The following is an 18,778-nucleotide window of genomic DNA, read 5'->3' on the forward strand; positions in this document are numbered from 1 at the left end:
CCACCCGTACAGTTCCTCTACTACAGAACACGAGTGTTTTCGTCACTTTAAAAAGGGGCCTCAGATTGTTAACCCTTCAGGACAAACAGTTAATTACCAAAGGCAAATAAAACACCAGGGCCGCTGCATGGAAGCAGATTCCCAATTACTTCAGGGGAAGTTACAGTGCTAAAAAAGCTGTAACTATGTTGCTTACAAAACCACATCTTCAAGCAGGATGTTTTACAAGTTGCATTTATTGAAACACAGTATCAGTAAGCTGCCCACTCCACCACTGCCTACATCGAAGTACAGAATCACCCCTCACCCCCCAGCAGTTTTAGGGCCCAGCCCAGCAGTGCTCTGAACCATGGCCCACTGGGCAGCCCCAGCAGCAGGGGCAGGCTCCTCTGCTCCCCCCCCGTTGTCACTGTAACACTCTGTGGGTCAGTGCTCTGTGAGGAGTCACTGTGCCGCAGCTGCACCACAAGAGCACAACAGCCACAGAGGACATGGGTGCAAGTGTGGTTACAAGAAGCTGGAGGTCAAGAAGGAGTGAGTTCCAGTTTTTAAAAGGAAGATTTATTTAACAAGTTTCACTTAGCGCAATACACCTAAAAAGGAAATCACAATACAATGAAAGATTAAATCAAGGCCTCAGAATTTTATACGAACACCAAGACCAAAATCCTAAAGTAGCCGTATTGCGTCTCAACATGTTTCCCCCATTAACTTAAAAAAAAAAAAGCTTTAACATGCCTTACAGGATATTAAAAGAAATAAACTAGAACTAACATGCCAAATGTTCACTTTGATTTTCAGACACAGCTCCTATATTGGTTCTTTACAAAAAAGCATGTCTCTTTCAACATGTATTCAAAACAGTGTTGGATGTAATATGGTATAAGAGCAACATTTAACATAATTCGAACAGCTTTAACCTAAATACGCTTACTGCTTAAATACACTCCTACAACAAAACTAACTTGAGAAACGCTCCAAATTGTTTAACAGTTATAGTCTTTACTTGGTTATTACATCCTAGATGAATGTTCATTTCTGTATGTTCAAAAATACTGAACCTGAAAGGTTTTAAAACAATCCTGAATTCACTTACAGTAAAGCATAAATCACAAGCTTGTATTGCAAAACTGTTAAACTTAGTTTTTTGTTTTTTTGTTTTTTAAAAAAGATGTGACCAAAAGTCAGCGATTGGTTACATTCCCCAGCCACCACTCATGTTGGACATGTTGGACATGCCGCCCATGCCGTTCACTCCCATGGATGCGCGGTTCCCACTGCTGTAGTAGCTGCTGTTCATGGCGCCCTGGCTCCCGGGGTCTGAGGGGGAAACCGACAGCAGGTTCACAGCTGCCTCAGGCCGACTCGAAGCATCCTTGCCCCAACGCCTGTCCTTGCTGGGCCACCTCGTAAATACCGTCTACCGTGCCCAACGCTGCAAAGTGTCAGTTTACAGCTCCGTACCCGAAGTCAGTTATCGGATGTTCAACCACAGCACGAGCTCTGCATCATCCCCCTTCCCAAGCCAGAGCTTTACCACTGCTCTGGGGGAATAGGGAGGACCCAGCCTCCCATGACCCCCCCCCCACCACCACCATTTGTACTGCATTTAAACAAAGCTGGTCTGGTCCCCAGCTTTCGGATTAAGAAGTGATCAGAGCAATGCAAGTCTGAGACTGGCATTTCTCGCCCCTTTTAGAACAGTTTCCCGCATTTCCCCCCCTCGGATCCCCATTGCAGCTTTGAATCAATTCCCCCTCCCAGTTCCCCAACATTCACAGTAGCCACATCTTACACTTTCAGAGCCTGTGATGCCCAGGTTATAACACAACCCTTCAACACCATTGAAGGGTATGTTAAGCCTGCTGCACCTGGCCCAATGGAAACCAGCAAAGAAACGCTCTTACCATAGCCACTCATGCTGCTTTGACCTCCATATCCTCCTCCATAACCCCCACTCAGCTGCTGGTTGCCTGGAGCACCGTAACTGGATTGGCTCCCTTTTAAGTCAAGGGTAAAAACATTAAGAACTTGCCGGTCAATATCTGCTCATCATCAACAAACCCAGCCCTCACCCAACCAACAGCCCCTGCACTCTGGCACTACCTTGCTCACACCAAGGGAAGTTTAACATGCTCAAGGAAAGTGATGGGGTTTCTAAAGACATTCCTGCAACCAAGCAGCAACAAGAACTTTAGAAGTTACTTTTACAATTTCTGTGGACTATACTAAACAGGATTCATCTGCACTGTAACACACCCCAAAAGACTTAAACTTGGCTTTAAGGGGCCTCACACACGAGTGCTGCCCTTCCAGAAGCATAGCAGCTCTTTAACTGGAGTCACTCATGTGCACATGGCCCTGACAGACTTATTTCTGTTTCAGACTGGTTGTGCATCACATCACAAAAGTGCTGTGGCTCACACACAGATACCTCTATATAAACAAACAATTGCTCTTCACCTCATCACTTGCCTACACTCTTTTCTGCAGTTTCAGTATCAGCATTAGAACTACAAGGATTTTGTAACCAAATAATGTAAAAGCAGCAGTGTATCCACCCCCACCCCCAACACCCTCAAGAAAGGAGCCCCCAGAAACCAACCCCACCTTCATCTCCGAAACCAGCCCAGCTGGGTGTCAGGAGGGTATCTGTCTTAGAGGCACAACAGCAACAGGCATTTAAGACTTGTGCTGAAAACACATATTTTAGATTTTTAAACAATTTTGGGGTTTGCCAGAGCAATTCAGACAATTTCTCCCAATTCCAAGTATCTCTCTCTCACCACCAAGACTCAGCTTGAGTGGCAGGTCACGTGCCACAGATACATCCTCCATCACCGAACTATGTTCTGGTATCCCCAATAGGGAAGGGGAAGGAGAATAAAAAGGACAGGTGTCTCCCAGGTTTTGCACTACCACTCTCCCAAAGAAGCCACTCATCCCACCAGACATGCCACACACAACACCGCAAGTTTATTCAACCTATTAAAGCTCAAACGTATTCCCAAAAAGTTTATATATACCTGGCAGTGTGCTAGTGTTCCAATCTTGAACTACCCCTTCCGACTCCTTGACTGTGTGATTAAGACAGAATGTTCAATTTCAGTTTTGACGCCAGGCACACAATAAGCAGGAGCTGTATAAACAAGCCAGCTTCCTTCAATAGCAAGCGCTAGTTTGGAAGTGCAGTTGAGAGTGTTACATACCCATTGCTCCCATCATCTGACTGCCATAGGCACCACCAGTTCCTCCTGCTGTAGAATTCAGGAAGAGTTCTACATATCTGTGCTCTGGAAGAAGAAAGTTTTCCCATGAGAGCATTTCACACCAAACCCATACAGCTTCTCTCACTGCAAGTGAAGCTGGAGTGGAATGTTTGGCATTCCAGTTGCAGCAGATGCACCACACTGCAGTGCTGCCAGCTCCCTAAAGTCACCTCTTCCAAGCAGTCAGACTTACGCATATTTGCTTTGTCTTTGGACATAGCAGCCACTGCGTCCTCGTGAGTGGCAAATTCAACGTCTGCCTCTCCGGTTACTCTGCCGTCTGGTCCGATTTCAATGTGTACTCTTACAGGGTTCAGAGGTGAGAAGAACTACACACGGAACAGTCACACAGATTAAAACGCACCAATGCAACAGTTCGGGTTTACAGCAAGCCATTTTCTCCAGAGGAACACCCCAGCTGCAGCGCAGCTGCCGTGTCCCACAAGGACCCCGGAACCCGAAGCCACGCACTGGGGAGCGGCATGTGGCACTCACATTGTAGATGTCATTCTCCGTGGCTCTGTAGGGCAGACCTCGCATGTGGACGCAGTGGCCGGTCGTGCTCTGGAAGGTGGACGATCCGTCGCCGTACCTGTGGTCCGACATCCCTGCGGAGAAAAGAGTCCATTCTAGGTCTTTCAGATGTATTTTAGTTTCTTTTGGGACATGTCGTAAGTTCAGTTACTGTTCCTATTAGAGATCCTTACCTCTTCCAAATCTATCAGAACCAAACCCATAGCCATCATTATACCCATTGTAGTCATCATAACCTCCATAACCTAGAAACAGATTGGACATGTTCATTTCAACTACACAAAGATCCAAATAAACTTTCATTTTGACTACAGAAAGATCCAAATACACAGTACACACTGCAAACAACAATTACTACAACATTTCATTTCTTCTACAAGAATTAAAGCCAAGGACACGTACACAGCTGGGGGGAGTTGCTGCTTTTCAAACGAGCAGCTCCCTGGGCCTCTGTGCACTTACCTCCTCCGTAGGCTCCACGCCTCATTCTCTCCAAGCTACTTCCTCTACCCAGACTGTTGTATCCGCGCGTCAGGCCGGGCCTGTCGTACGGACCGGGTCTCTGCATGGCCAACAGCTTGCGGGGAGGGTCGTAGTGAGTGCGCACCTCTGCTCGGCTACTCTTGAAGATCTCAATGTACCTACAAGTGTTTGCACAGGGAGAGGTCAGTCTTTGATTCCTTCCACAAACACCTCACAACTTCACATTACAACAAGCCATTTAGTCATAGCCTTGACACTGGCAGTAATTTTAAGCCAGGTTTCCTTACATTATGTAGGCAATGACATTCTATTATTAGCACTACATTACATTTATATCAGTTTATTTTCAAGAAATTAAAATTACTGAAGGGTTTCTGTGCTCCTCATACTTTGCAGTAACCCAACCTTAAGGGTGGGGGAGCAATACTGATTCCCCACCCACCTCCCCCCGATTTAAAATGTTAGTCAAACAATGTAGGAGGGACCAGTGTCCACTCAACTCAGCACTGTTGCTCAAGGCAACGGAAACAGAGGGTTAAAAACCCGATCTCCACCGAGAGTTTAACCCATCAGGATGCCACAAAAAGCTCTGCATGTACAACTGAACCCAGCCTATGCTTCAGAGATTCAGCGTAGGCAAAAGGTGCATGCCTCAATGAACAATAGTCACAAGTAAAACTGAATAAAAACCCTTTGTGACAATTTCTTGAAAGCTATGCTTATTACATTGAAGATTAATACAAGTAAGTAAATTTGTTACATTTCAACTTATAAAACAAGTTTAGAAAGTATCACATTTTCTTATGGTAGTAAGAATACTGTGCATGTCTTTAGAACTAGAGGTAGAATTGGTGCTATTTGAGAAGTTAAAGCCATAGTCTCTCAACTTTGTCATTTCCAAGCTAGTTTTAACATCTGTTATTACTCATTTTACAAAACATATTTTAGTTTAGCCCAATTTTATCTTGTATTTTTGAGCAATCCGTGCCACACACATTGTGGCAATCAACACCTATACTTATTACCAAGTTAGAGACCAAAATACTATTTTGATTTGGATATTAACACTTTCAGAAGAGAGAATATGGATTTAATTGTTTACCATAAGAAAAGTGACAGAGCCAACCAACCATCCATCCCCACCTGTGCCCTATTCTTTCCTTGTGTTTCTTTAGAGCCTTTTCAGCTATTTCCTGTGAAGCAAACTGCACGAAGGCCTCCCCCGTACTCCTCCCCTGGAAGTCCACCGGCAATGTTATCCCATTTGGCACGATTTCCAACCCTTCAACCCAAGGACAAATAACCCCAGTAGGGGGGCAATATTAACATCACAAGCCCAGTCATGAGTTTTTTCTTATAGCTTTAAAAACACCAGAATTTAAACACTTTTAAGAGAATGGTATGTAGATTCTAGAACACCAGAATAAAATAGGCATGTCAAAAAAGAGCTCCATGATCACATACCATTCAGTTCGGGTTCTTAACCCACCCTGCAGAGCTCAGAAACACTCTGAGGGCCCAGGGACAGCCCCTCAGAGAAAGCATCTAATGCAGGGTGCATTAAGACCTTCATACATTATTACAAACCTCGTCAATTCTGTGAAAGTATTTAAGATGAACTTTTAAGAGAACTTAAATTCAAACACAGCAAATGAAACAGCTTTATATAGAACAAGTAATTTTACTAGAAGGCACTCAGGTAAAATAATTAGTCTTATGCAAACATCAAGTTTCAGCATTGCTTTTGTTGTTTTTTTTTTTTTTAATCTTTAGGAGTGCTTAATTAAGAAAAAAATCATGAAGTAATTTCTAAGTATTAGTTCCTGAACAGAAGAGACACATTTTTGAATATTAAGCACATTAACAACTATAAAGCTTCAATTATTTCACCATGTAAAAAAAAAAAGATAAAAGAAAAAAACATCTTAAAATGCACATGCTTAGAAATTGCTCTTGTTCATATCACCAATTCAGAAAATAAAAACAAGTTCTGAGATTGTAAAACTGGAAAAGTTTCTACTGTATTTTAAAGCAAAACAGCAAGCTCAATCATATCTTGTTATAGCAAAACATTTAGAAATCCAGTATTTTGAAAATAATAACAAGTGAAATACTAAACAATCAACAGATTCCATTCTTGGACATTTTAATAGTCTAATTCCAGTTTGCAAAACATAAAACAGCTGCAAAAAAATAAAAATTAGTCAAAACAAGACATTATCTCTTCATCCATAAAAACTTTGAGCTAGGCAACATCAAGGGTCTGGTGGGGCTTTTTGCACCCTAAGAAGAGAAAGGGGCAAATCTGTAAATCTGTACTTGGGTAGAGTTCAGCAGGTTTTCTCTGAATTTCATTCAATACTAGCTCTATGCTGGGAAGAGGTCATGGGCCCTTACTGAGAACCTGTTCCTCACACAGAGCCCAGTGGGGAGGGTATTCTACATCCTGCACTGACCAGGGCCAATCAGCCTAGGCTGGGGGAGGAAATACCCTCCCAAATGAAAACTGTTCAGCTTTATTTGGAAAGGAAGATACTTTTCTACAATCCTTACTTGGAACAGCATGTCCCACCAAGTATAAAATCCAACACCTTTTTGGCATTCCCCAAATTATTTCATTATCAGGTACTTTAGGAAGTGATCCAAAGGATTCCTCATGCCCAGAAAATTAGTGAAGAATTGGGTTGTTTACTTTTAATTCCCATGATAATACTGTTGGAAGTACTATTGGGCAATCCATGCTTGTTTGGTTTGTCGGGGTTTTTTAGCATAAACCAATAGTGCTATAGCTACTACTTTTATCCCACATACCTGAAAAAAACTGTACAATTTCTTCTTTACTACAGCCAAATGGGAGTCCTCTAAGACGTACAAAACCATCATTAGCTGTATCAGGGCTGTTGGGACCAGTATGCTTCAGAACCCAATCCATTTCAACGTTGTTTGACTTGAAAACTGTAAAAGGCACTTAGAATTAATGCATTCTGGAGTAAGGAAGAGCTTTTAAAGTCATTTGCCTTGAAACTAGTCAACTTATGATATGCAAGTCCATTTGTCCTTCCACATGCATTTTAAAGAGACAAAAAAAAGCAATTAACCAAAAACCCATCAAGCACAAACACAATGTAGTCAGTTACTAGACCGACTGAGTCAAACCTTCAACGTATCTGTGTCCCATTGTTTCTCTGTCTTTTTTCAGGGCCAATTTCACATCCTCCTCTGACTCAAGTTCAGCAAATGCTTCTCCACTTGGTCTGCCCTCCCTGGTGTAGATGAAACGGATACCCAAAGCCCCGTTCAGAATTTTGCAATCTGAAAATGAAACAAAAAGGCCGTAATTATATTAATTATTACAGAAACAGTTTTATTTTTAAAATTTCAGAGAGCCTAAAACCAAAAATGTACCGAGTATCAATTGTATCAAGACAACAAAACAGCAGCATTCTTGTTACAACTTTAAAATGACCAATTAACAAAGACACTAACTAAAATTACTCTTTTAGTCAAGCCTACAGATCACTATTAGGGCTGACTGCAAATTAACTATTTCCAAAGCTTTCCTGCTTCAAGTTGAATATACTATCTGCTTCTGATTGTAACTTTCTTATTAGCGTGAAATAAGTAATAGTAACAATCAGTGCAAGTGTAATAAACTTAATCAGAACCAAGTCAAATACATCAAATTCCTGAAGCAGTTTTAAGTTGCAGATGCTCCAGAAAGCCCGCATTTATCACTATTTATTACTGCAGAATGCTAATAATTTGGGGGAGGATACACACACACTAAGCACTTTAAAAGAGTCTATTGGGACAATACAAGAACTAAAGTGATTTAGCTTCAAAATTCTTGCTTCAGGTTGAACTTTCTTTAAAATGGAACCTTCTTTCTCCTAGTTGCTCAAGGAGCAAAGGCAGTTGTGGCTACCCTAGCAACCCAGACCAAGCCCCATTGTGTTGAGTTCCTGCTAGCATGAACATGGTTTTGCTACCAGGTTCTGGCTGAAGCACTTGTTGTGCTACAAACTGCACTGGCTACTGAATCCTCCTGGAACTACTTGCTACAGCACTCCCACTGGCACAGAGTCCCTAGGAGGGACCCAGAACTGACAGCAGAGCCCAGCCCCTCTCCCACACCTCTTATTTCTCCTCAGCCCCACTTACCGGAGAAGAACCTCTGCACCTCCTCGGTGGAGCAGGACCAAGGCAGTCCCCGGACCTTCACCACGTATCCCTCGCTGCTCTCCGAGTTGAGCATCACATTGGGGGTGAGGCTCTGCTCCGTCTCCGCTTCTGTGGTTGCTGAAAAGACCAGAAAGGGCCCTTTGAGATGCTGCTCAGCACGGCCGCCACCCGCACCCCCTCAGAGCGCCCGGCGGCCCCCCTGGCCTGTGTCCCGGCCCTCCCTGATCCTCCTCTGCCTCGGGCGCTGCCGCCTCACACACACGGCGCCGCTCCCGCCCCCGGCCCGCGCCCTGCCCCTTCCCCGCACGCACACATGGTGGGGCTCCGCGCTGGTTCTAGGGCTCCGAGCCTGATCCGCTGTCCGGAGAGCGCCTAGTCCCGGTCAGGCGGCAGCGAGCGGGCGAGCCTGTGGCGAGAGCGCGCTAGGAAATGGCGGCGGGTGCTCCCGCTTCCGCTGGGCCGGGCCTTCCTCCGCACAAAGAGCGCGGTCCCAGACGCCTCCCTGGCGGGCCCGAGGCCCCCGGCGATGGCGAAGCGCCCGCGGCCGGTTCGCAGAGAGCGCCGTGCGGCGAGCGGGTACCGAGGACCGCGAGCCCCGCGCCGAGCACGGGACCGGCTGCGGGGCGGGTGCGGAGCGCACGTGCCCCGGCCCGGCCCGGCCCCGCCCCCTAGACCCCGCGCGCCGCCTGTGCGCACGCGCCGCCCGCCTTGCCGAACAAAGGCCCTGCCCCGCGCGCCCTGAGCGCCGCTCGCCGCACTGCGCATGCCCCGCGCGCTGCCGCCCCCGCCCCGCCCGGCTCCCGCGCGGCGCGGACAGCGGAGCGCTCTGGCTGCACACACCGTGCGTGGGAACTAGCACTTACCAGTTTCAAAGGCTGACGCTACCCCACGTGAAACAATCTGCTCGCTTCGGTCACTGAAGCCTGGTGTGTTTGGAGGAGATGGGGAAAGAAGAGACAATGGGTCACAATTACCATAAAAGAACGGAAAAGTTAATTCCCTCCCATTTCCTCCAAACACACCAGACCTAGCTAGATTTCATCCTGAATCTCAGTATTACCGAGGAGGAAAGAGGAAAGTGGAGTAACTCATCATCTAAGAATCCTCCATCCCCTTTCCCCTTGGATAACCAGCTCACGTTTCAGTTTGTCTACACAGGTGATAGAGAACCCATGCCTAGAGTTAAGCAGGCTCCTAGAGTACTAACACAGGTATCTGGAGCCCAGAAGCTGCTCTGAGTAGTCTCTAGATGAACACTTTTCATCCAGAGTGTTTCCTCTCTCGTCAGTACATAAAAGAGACTGTGAGCCTACACTGCCTCACCTCTCACGTAACTGTTTGATGTGTTCGGGACTACTAACAACTCCCCCACCCCCACAGCTGGAGGCTTTTTGACTTTTTTTTTTCCTAAGTGCATGCTCAAATTTACGAAAGTAAATAAAATAACATAGCGAACTCGTTTACAGAAATGCAAATCAGATCAGTAAGTGGAACTGTGCTACAGTCACTTCCTGCAAAAAGGTCTCTTCGCCATTTCACTTGCCGAAAGCCCATTTTGTAACACCGCGGCGGTAGGAGCCGGGCAGGATCGGAGGGGGAGGAGGTAGCGCCTCCGCCTCTTCCCGGGGAGGACTGGCGGGAAGTGGCCATCCCGCCCACCCGCCTGGCGGGAAGCTTAAAGTGCGCTGGAACGGCTGGGAGCCCCTTGAGTTCCCGCTCGGCACCGACATGTCTACTCCCGCCAAGCGGCACTGCCAGAGCCCCGCCGGCTCCCTCGAATCCAGCTTCCAGAAGCGCCTCAGGAAAATTTCCATCGAGGGGAACATCGGTGAGCTCGGCGGTGCGGGAGGCGGCTCAGGGTGGTGGGGGAACCCGGGGGGAGGAGGGGGCAGGGGGGGGGGGGTGTCAGACCGGGAGCACCCAAGGGTCTGGGATGCCGGGGAAGCTTGGGAGAGGAGAGGAGCGGCTGCGGTCCCCGACTCTGCGGGCAGCGGGGAGGAGCTCTGCAGGGAGAGCGGCACCGGGACCTGAACCCGGAGCAAAGCTGGCGTGGATGGCGAGTCCCCCGCACAGGGTGCCCGTCAGTCACACCAAGGCGCAGGGCGGGCTCGGAACCACAAATTCCCGTTGCTCCCCGGCTGCCAGCGCTCCTTTGCTCCCTCCCGCCCGCGCCAAATCCCAGCGCCTGCGCGGCCGCTCCCTCGCCAGGCTCCGCCCGCCACGGCAGCTCCTAAAATGTCGGCTGCTCCTCGGCCGCCCTTATGGCCCGCCCGGCCGGGCGCGGCCCCTCCGGCACGGCAGGTTAGCGCCGTTCGCTCCACGGCGCACGCGGCCGGCCCCGCGCCGCAGCAGCCGCTAACACCCTCCAACTGCCCCCGGCCTTCAGCTGCTCCGGAACAAACAGCCCCCACCCCTTTGTGAACCGCTCTCGTTTTCCGCAGCTGCGGGGAAGTCAACGTTTGTCAGGCTGCTGGAGAAACACTGCGATGAGTGGGAGATCATCCCCGAGCCCATCGCTAAATGGTGCAACATCCAGACAGCCGAGGATGAGTATGAGGTAGGTGCGCAGGATTTGGGCCGAAAGAAACTGCAAGGAGTTCCACAGATGGGGAGCTATGCCAGAATCCAGCTATACTTAGTGCACAGCAGCCAGATCATCCCCACTACCATACCACAGCTGGTCAGGCACTCACTCGTATTGTAAAGGCAAGATACTAGTGAATGTATATTCCAAATAACATCCCTTACTTCACGGGAATCGCACTAAAATCTGGAACTCAAACAAACTAATCAAAGAAACTGTCACAAAAACCACTATCACCTGAGGAAAAAGTCTCAAAGATCCTATGCCTAAGCATTTTCTTAGTGATAGAAAGAAAGCCATGAATTCTTACACATTCAGAATTCTGGACTGAGAAAAGCAGTACATTCACGTTAACCTTTTTCTCTTGCCTTCTAGGAACTTTCAACATCTCAGAAGAGTGGAGGAAACTTGCTTCAAATGTTGTACGACAAACCCACAAGATGGGCTTACACATTCCAGACTTATGCTTGTTTGAGCCGAGTAAAGGCACAATTAAAACCTGTCTCAGCCAAGTTACACGAAGCAGAACATCCAGTGCAATTTTTCGAAAGATCTGTGTACAGTGACAGGTAATTACTCTCACAGCAAGGCAAGAACTCACATTATCAGCTTCCAGGTCTTCTAAAGACGTGGAGCTGAGGTAACACTCAATATTTAAACTAGTATCTGCAAGGGAGCAAGCTTTATTAAGGCATTTTTTTCAATACCATCATTCTGTTCTAATGACAAGTGTTTTGGTAGTTCACTTTTGTCATTCCTGGCATGAGACTGATGCTTTTCATTGCAGATACGTGTTTGCTTCCAACCTCTTTGAGTCTGGAAACATTAACGAAACAGAGTGGTCTATTTATCAGGACTGGCACACATGGCTTTTGAATCAGTTTCAATCAGATATAGAACTGGATGGCATGATCTATCTCAGAACCACACCTCAGGTATGCTCACTAAAAATGGAGGTTTTTCAGTTCCAATTTCATTTTCCAGAGGCTTAAGAGGGTACTTTAAAAAAGTTATTCTAGATTTAACTCATCTATGTTCAGCCAAGTAGTTAAAATTAATGCTCACTAATGTCTCGCATTAGTCCTTCCAAGTTAAGGACCACTTGATCCGTTTAGCTGATTTAACCTACAACACATGATTATTGACCAGGTTTATACTGTTTTTTTTTTCTTTTTAATCCCAGAAATGCATGGAAAGGCTACAGATGAGAGGAAGAGAAGAGGAGCAAGGAATTGAGCTTGAGTATTTGGAAAACCTCCACTACAAACATGAAATGTGGCTTCATGAAAGGACTATGAGGTAGGAACCCATTTTCCTACAGCAAGTTTCAACTTGCAGGCAAGGCTCTTTCCCACATTAAGCCTTAGTTTTATCGAGTTCAGCTTCCCTCAGGCAGTTGGACAGACCTACAGTTACACCCACTTCAGGTTTAAAGAGATGGAGCTTCATATAATTCAAAAACTCTGTTAAGCATTAACTTCAACTAGGAAGCTTTACAGTTCTAACTGAGCAAGGACGTGGATTTTACTAATTGGAAGAATTTAGGAATAGGACACTTAAAATGGTGTTCTGGTATTCACATAAATTTTTCACCATGCAGTTTCTGTTGCAATACAAGGGGCAGACAAAGCCCCAACTACTTTTAAACTAGCAGGACTGTATTTCAGTGAAGTTTAACTATTAATCCTAACTTCAATTTAAACAATAATCAGAAAGTCTTACAGACCTGTTATACACAAGAAACCAAATCAGCAGCTGAGTGATGTCTACTTCCTTACTGACTCTTACTGGTTTTCTCACTTAAGGAATCCCTAAAGGTGAAAACACACTCTAGGTTTTGCCCTAGAGAAACCCAAAATATTCTAGTGAATGGGAAGCATTACTATTCCAGGAAAGTTCATTATCAGCTTGATCTACTTGCTGAAGTTGTCACATAGCATGACCCAAATGCTTAGGAGACAGAAGGCAGTGCATAATGTGGAATTCTGGGAATGTTTATATTGTGTACTCATTCCAGACTTATAAGCAAGCACTTCCTGTGTTTGTAATAGGAACACTGAAGTGTGCAAGCACAACTTAGAATGTTGCTCAGCACACCTGTGTTTTAGAAGTGCCTTCCACGCTCAGAAGAAAGACTAACTGCTGCTCCCATCTGCTCCTAAACTTAAGCCAAAAGGGTCTTGCTTATGTCTAACTACATTTTAAATACCAGTCTTCTAACCTGTTAAAGAGATCATCCTCGTAAAAGGAAGCTTTATCTTGATAAGTGGATTAGGTGGGGAAGACACAGGACAAGGGAGATTTTTTAAAAAAAAATTATTTCATCTTACAAAATCAGTAATTGGTAATTGATTCCATGACAAGAATGAGGTCATGGAAATTAAGGTAAAAAACCACATTTGTGAAATATATGAAGACCAATTAAGGACAGACTTGACATGGGCTTTACATTAAAATTATGGGCATCAGATTTAACATCTTGGATGCACATGGTAATCAAGAGCAGAGGTCTTGTATACACAGTATGTTATGTAGTTTTTACTCAAACTATGCTCTTCTATTGAACAGAGTTGATTTTGAGTACATTAAGGAGATTCCTATTCTAGTTTTGGATGTTAATGAAGATTTTAAGAACGACAAAATTAAACAGGAGTACCTGATTGATAAAGTAAGTATCAGGGCATTTATATCTGCTTTTCTTCTGAGGTTATCATGCAGTGACACTTCCAGATAGAGTTGGGAGGGAGAGTAAACAACCATTTGAGGAAGCAAGGTGATAATCAAGAGGTCGCTTGAGTCAAAATGGTGTTTACCAGTTAAAGGCAAGACTTGGGAAGTAAACGCCAAAAGCAACTCTGGTGGTGTTGTTTGACCAGTACATTGAAAAAAAAAAAAAACCAACCAAAAAAAAAACCTCCTAATACTTAAAAGCATGAGGAAGTGTTCTCCTAGCAAACCCTATAAACCATTTTCCTCATCTTGTTCTGAGTCATCAATTTGAGATTACTGGAGAATGACTCCTTTTAGCTGAGCCGAATTCCCTCAGTTAAACAGCTCTAAATAAACTGGGAAGGGGCACACAGTGATCAATTGTGGAGGTATTTGTCATTACATCCTCATGGAAGCTAGCAGTTAATAGCTTTGCTTTGAACAGACACTCAGACATGGGTGTCTTCTACCTTTGCCCCTCTGAAAGGCCACATGCATTTCAGGTCATGAATTAAATGTAGGGGCAAAAACATGACTGAAAGTTATAGTAACAAACCATTTCTTCACAAAGAACTAGAATATCTCGGTACTTCCGCTTTTAATGCGCCGAATTAATATGTGTTTGTTTCTTTTTCTCATAGGTCAAGTCTTTCCTGGCTTCTTTAGAAGATGAAAATTAATTCAGATAACAAGTCGCTAAAGTTCACCTAAAAATCTGTGTTCAAATATTAACTATATAAATACATTATCTATATAGCTTATTTGAAAGCAAGCCAGAAATGTAAAAACATGGTTTGGGGTTTGTTTTTATCTTGTCTGAGCTGTTTGAGTTTTGTTAGAAGTTTTTGTATAGCTAAAAAGAACAAATATGGGGAGCTTTGATAATGCTTTTTTCTGTATATTCTCTGCTATTTAATAAAGGTTTTAAAATCATAGTGCCTCTCGAGTGGTTCTCCCCGCGGGGGAGCTCAGCGGTTGTCAGAGGCCGACACCCAGTAAACAGCAGGCGCTGAGCAGGGTTGTTTTGCAATAACTGGCATGGGTTCACCATTTTAAGACGAGACTGTTATGGCGTCCAGAAACCTTTACTTTCAACTTCTGCTTTACTGAGTGGCCGTTTCCACCGGATTTACGCTACTAAAAGCTGGACGTTAGACCTGTAATAAACTGTAATTTACGCTTATCTCATTCCCGATCTCACCACCACCCCCCCTTCTCCCCCCCCCCCCCCTCCCCCCAGGACGGGGAGGGACCCGCGGGCGCGGCAGCGTCGGTGGAGGCGGGACAGCGACCCCGGAGAGTCCCCGCGGCCCCGCCCGACACGACGCACGCGGCGGGGGGGGGGGCGGGTGAGCGGCGCACGCGGCCGGGCCCGGCCCCGCCACCCCCCCCTCCTCCTCCTCCGCCCGCCGCGCCATCGTGGGACCTCCGCGGCACCGGGCCCAGGCGGGCGGTACCACAAGGGTCCGATCGCCCATGCCCCCACCCGCCCTTCATTCCCTCCCCCCACTCCCTCCCTGCCCCCCGTTGCTGGGCCTTACCCAGGCCGGGGATCTCCCCCTCGGTCTCTTCGGTGTGACAAGGGTCCATCTTGGCCGCGCCTTCCCCGCAGGGGCCGCAAGAAGAACAAAGCTGGGCGGGGGCGCTCAGGCGCTGCGCGAACAGAAACAAAAGCTCAGCGGCGGCCGAAGGGGCACTCGGAGAAGGTGGATCGGCGCTCCGCGGGGGGTTTCTCAGCACTCCCGCGGGGATGGGCCGCGATACAGCCGCCCGCGCTCCCGGTACCTCCCGCTCGCTCCGGCTGCGCAGCGTCCGTTCCGCGCCTATAAATGGCCGCCGGCCGCGCAGCGCCGCGCGCTGACGTCACGCACCGCCCGCCCCCGCCAGCCAATGGCCGCGTGACAAATTGAACGCAGCCAGTCACGTCCGGCCCTCCGCGCGCGGGGTGGGGGGGGGCGGAATAATGGAGTGGGGGGAGCGCGACCGCCCCGGGGGTCCCGCGCGCCCCTGTGCTCCCCACGGGACCGGGTTCGAGTCCCCCAGGACCAAGGCTCGAGTACCTGCCCCGGTCCTCGGCTCTGGTTCGAGTACCACCCCCGCCCGTTCCGTTCCCCGGTTCCCGAACATGGCGGCAGCCTCGTCCCTCGCCCCACGCCTGCCCCGCCACCCCACACCCGTCCCCGTTCCCTCGGCACCCGTGCTCACGGCGTGCTGCAGCCGCGGGACTCCGGCGGCGATCTGCGGCTCCGCGCACTGCAGCACCGCCCGCCGCCGGTGTCAGCTGGGCTCGGCTCCGCCTCCCGCCGCGGCGGGGGCAGGGCGCGGCGGGGCCTGCGCGGGCCCGGCCTGGGAGGCCTTGGGCGTCCTCCGCAGCTTCGGGGCCCGCTGTGCGGCTGCCCGGTTGTGGGGAGCACAGCCCGACCTGAGCAGGCCCCGCTCAGGCACGGCTGGGGCTGTGTGGGTTTGCTGCAGGAGGTTCCTGTGCTGGAGCTGCTCCTGGAATCCCCGGGAATGGCCATTTCCCACATGCCCTCTGCGCCCTCAGACCCCGCTCTCCCAACCAGACCAAAGTCTCGGCAACGAATCACGAGCTGAAGCAACTTCAGGTTAAAATAGCTGCAAGGGAGCCTTGCTGTGGGATTGAACAGATAAGAGGTGACCTTAGGACTATGGAGGTGCGGCATCGACTCCGAGCTTTGTTTCTGGCCGAGTTTTAGCGAGTGCAAAGCAAATCCCTTTGCTAATCCCCATTGAGGCCTTTGCGTTTCTAGTAGCGACATAATTTTTGGCTTTTTATAGTATGTATTAATATTTATACACTGGGGTACATTTACTATGTGTCATTGGACCCGATTGGTAATTTTAGTCCCCATTAATGCACCTGGAAAATGACAGAAAATGGGTTTTCTGTTGTTTATGCATCATGATCTACATGGTTAAATGGATTTAAAGAGAGCTGTAATGACTGTTCGCTTGCTATCTAATTTGCAGTGAGAAATGAAGCCTGATTTGCCTAATATTTTCTTGATCTAATGTTTATTTAATTAAACAGGATTCTCATGTAAGACCTCTCTTTAGAGGTCTCTTAGGAAATTAAAATCTTCCTGTGTTCACACTGACAAGAAGTTCTGGATAACCTTCCAGTATTAGAATAAAGATCATATGACTTCTTTCTGCAAATACGTAACTGCTACTAATCTTAGGCAAAAAACTCAGCCTGCCTTTGACATATCCCACAGTAAGTTCGGTACAGCCACTTCCAGGGGAAGAATGTGACTGTGAGCAGCATGAGCAAGGGAAGACATAAATAGTTATCTGAAGAGTTGTGATTAGCCAATGTATATGCTGTGTTTGAAAGACAAAAGTAATTAACAACTGAAATGGAATTACTGCTAACAGAGCAGCCCTTTTCCTCAGAGGCCCTGGCTGGTTAAGTGCTTTTTCACATGGGGGTGGTCCCATGGTATGTGAGCACTTGCACAGAGGGAGACAGGAGACAAAAATCTTCATGAAAACATTGGTACAGTTTCTTCCTTCCACGATTTCTTCTAGGATTCAGGTTCATGTTTATCTGGTTTTTGTTTTATGGTGTGAGCCTGCACCTTCCTCTCCAATTGGCCCAGCAGCTCACTCTGCAGCTCTGAGTACATGTTTTTTCCTGAAAGGGCTTTGTTCTACTTCAGAAGTTCACTGTTTCATTCCTGCAAAGGTGAAAGGCACACCCACTGCCCAGATAGCAGGGGGGAGGAGGTGCTCTCAAAACCAGGTTTTGCCTCATTCAAGTCACCTGGGAGAGTGAGGGCTGTAATCCAACTCAAACTCAGCCTGCTGGATGTTGTAGTGCATCCGGTAGAAAATGGGCAAAGAGGTGGCCTCCAGAGTAGGAGTCTGCCAGATAGTCACAGCCCCTGTGCAACACCTCAAATTCCCTACGGGTTCATGGAGAGGAGCCCCAGTCCAGCCTGCAGAGAGATGCATAAAGCTGAGTACACATGTGGAATGTTAAGCTGGACCAAAGTAAAGCTCTTGAAACCAGCTACCTGCTCAAGAATCTTCTGTGAGAATTCCACAGTAATCCAAGCATATGGAGACACTTTTTGTGTCTGGGAGTGAAGCAGAAGCTCATTTCTGAGTAGGTTTTGGAGATTGTTGCAATGCGAAAAATAATTACCAATGATTCTTTCATGGATCAGCATTTGCCATTACAGGTAGAATTGATCAGAATTTAAGTACCTGCTCTGAAGAGACAACAGAACTCAGTCCATCATCACTGTATACATCTTCCCTTTCCTCCTTAGATGTTACCTATTTCTTCTGCTGCTGCCATCGCAGAGTTAATTTTTCATGTCTCAGCTACGTGTGGTGCATGTGCCTCATGTTTGCATATAAGCACCAACAATTCAGGATCTTACAGTTAATCTGCAAACCTGATTAACTCTCAGTAAACACTGCTGCAGCTGACTTGTGTTTCATGTGGGCTCTGAAAACAGGGAATACATGGAAGTCTTATAGTACCAATGTTTTGTATGTTTCTCTGTGTGTGTGATCTCCAGTCAAAAGCCCTAACATTCAATTATAATCCTGTTATTTCCCATGCCTTTTGAAACAGCTTCTCTCTGTAATGCTGTGACAAACAGAAGCTAAACAATGATATTAAAAATTCATGATATGTGTTCTGCCATATTAGATAACGTGGCCATGTTCATCACCTACTAATGCCACCAGTTCACAGCTTTGCCAGTGCAGTCTCCTTCACATGTTTGCTTTGGACAATTTAAGTGGACTTTTGGCTATACTTCACCTTTCTTCCTTTTTACTTTAGTTTTTTACCTTCATTAATTTATCTGGAAATGGTGGTCTGCAGCATGGATTGGATGTAGCTCATGTTTCCCAGTTTTCCTAAATTGTAATTCACTAAGAAGCCAAACTGGAAAACAGCTGGGGAGGTTGATAAACACTGTTTTAGTGGAAAGGAGATACCCAAGTCCCTTTTTCTCTCCGAGGCCACTGCTGCACT

General features: G+C 47.0%; 2 protein-coding genes across 9 annotated transcripts; one reads left to right on the forward strand and one right to left on the reverse strand.

Moving 5' to 3' along the window:
* Positions 1-535: 535 nt before the first annotated feature.
* On the reverse strand, positions 536-15,540 carry HNRNPH1 (heterogeneous nuclear ribonucleoprotein H1). Of its 6 annotated transcripts, XM_062501860.1 has the most exons (16): positions 15,303-15,540; positions 9,332-9,391; positions 8,448-8,585; positions 7,443-7,598; positions 7,098-7,241; positions 5,430-5,568; positions 4,266-4,444; positions 3,977-4,048; positions 3,765-3,898; positions 3,463-3,598; positions 3,210-3,293; positions 3,027-3,077; positions 2,611-2,694; positions 2,107-2,169; positions 1,908-2,000; positions 536-1,320 (listed from the first exon to the last, which is right to left on the reverse strand). In XM_062501860.1, the coding sequence occupies exons 1-16, from the start codon at positions 15,349-15,351 to the stop codon at positions 1,196-1,198; spliced, it is 1,707 nt and encodes a 568-aa protein (XP_062357844.1). In that variant the 5' UTR covers positions 15,352-15,540; the 3' UTR covers positions 536-1,195. The 6 variants fall into 6 exon arrangements, with proteins under 6 accessions (XP_062357844.1, XP_062357845.1, XP_062357847.1 ...); XM_062501861.1 differs by lacking the exon at positions 2,107-2,169; XM_062501863.1 differs by lacking the exons at positions 2,107-2,169; positions 2,611-2,694.
* LOC134049432 (deoxycytidine kinase 2) lies at positions 9,398-14,694 on the forward strand. 3 transcript variants are annotated; one of them, XM_062501868.1, is made up of 7 exons: positions 9,398-10,296; positions 10,910-11,025; positions 11,428-11,621; positions 11,840-11,987; positions 12,236-12,351; positions 13,621-13,720; positions 14,403-14,694. In XM_062501868.1, the coding sequence occupies exons 1-7, from the start codon at positions 10,197-10,199 to the stop codon at positions 14,439-14,441; spliced, it is 813 nt and encodes a 270-aa protein (XP_062357852.1). In that variant the 5' UTR covers positions 9,398-10,196; the 3' UTR covers positions 14,442-14,694. The 3 variants fall into 3 exon arrangements, with proteins under 3 accessions (XP_062357852.1, XP_062357851.1, XP_062357853.1); XM_062501867.1 differs by having other exon boundaries at positions 13,621-14,694; XM_062501869.1 differs by lacking the exon at positions 13,621-13,720.
* Positions 15,541-18,778: the final 3,238 nt, after the last annotated feature.

The sequence above is a fragment of the Cinclus cinclus genome, chromosome 14 (assembly GCF_963662255.1).
Source record: "Cinclus cinclus chromosome 14, bCinCin1.1, whole genome shotgun sequence".
In the NCBI taxonomy this organism is placed as follows: domain Eukaryota; kingdom Metazoa; phylum Chordata; class Aves; order Passeriformes; family Cinclidae; genus Cinclus; species Cinclus cinclus.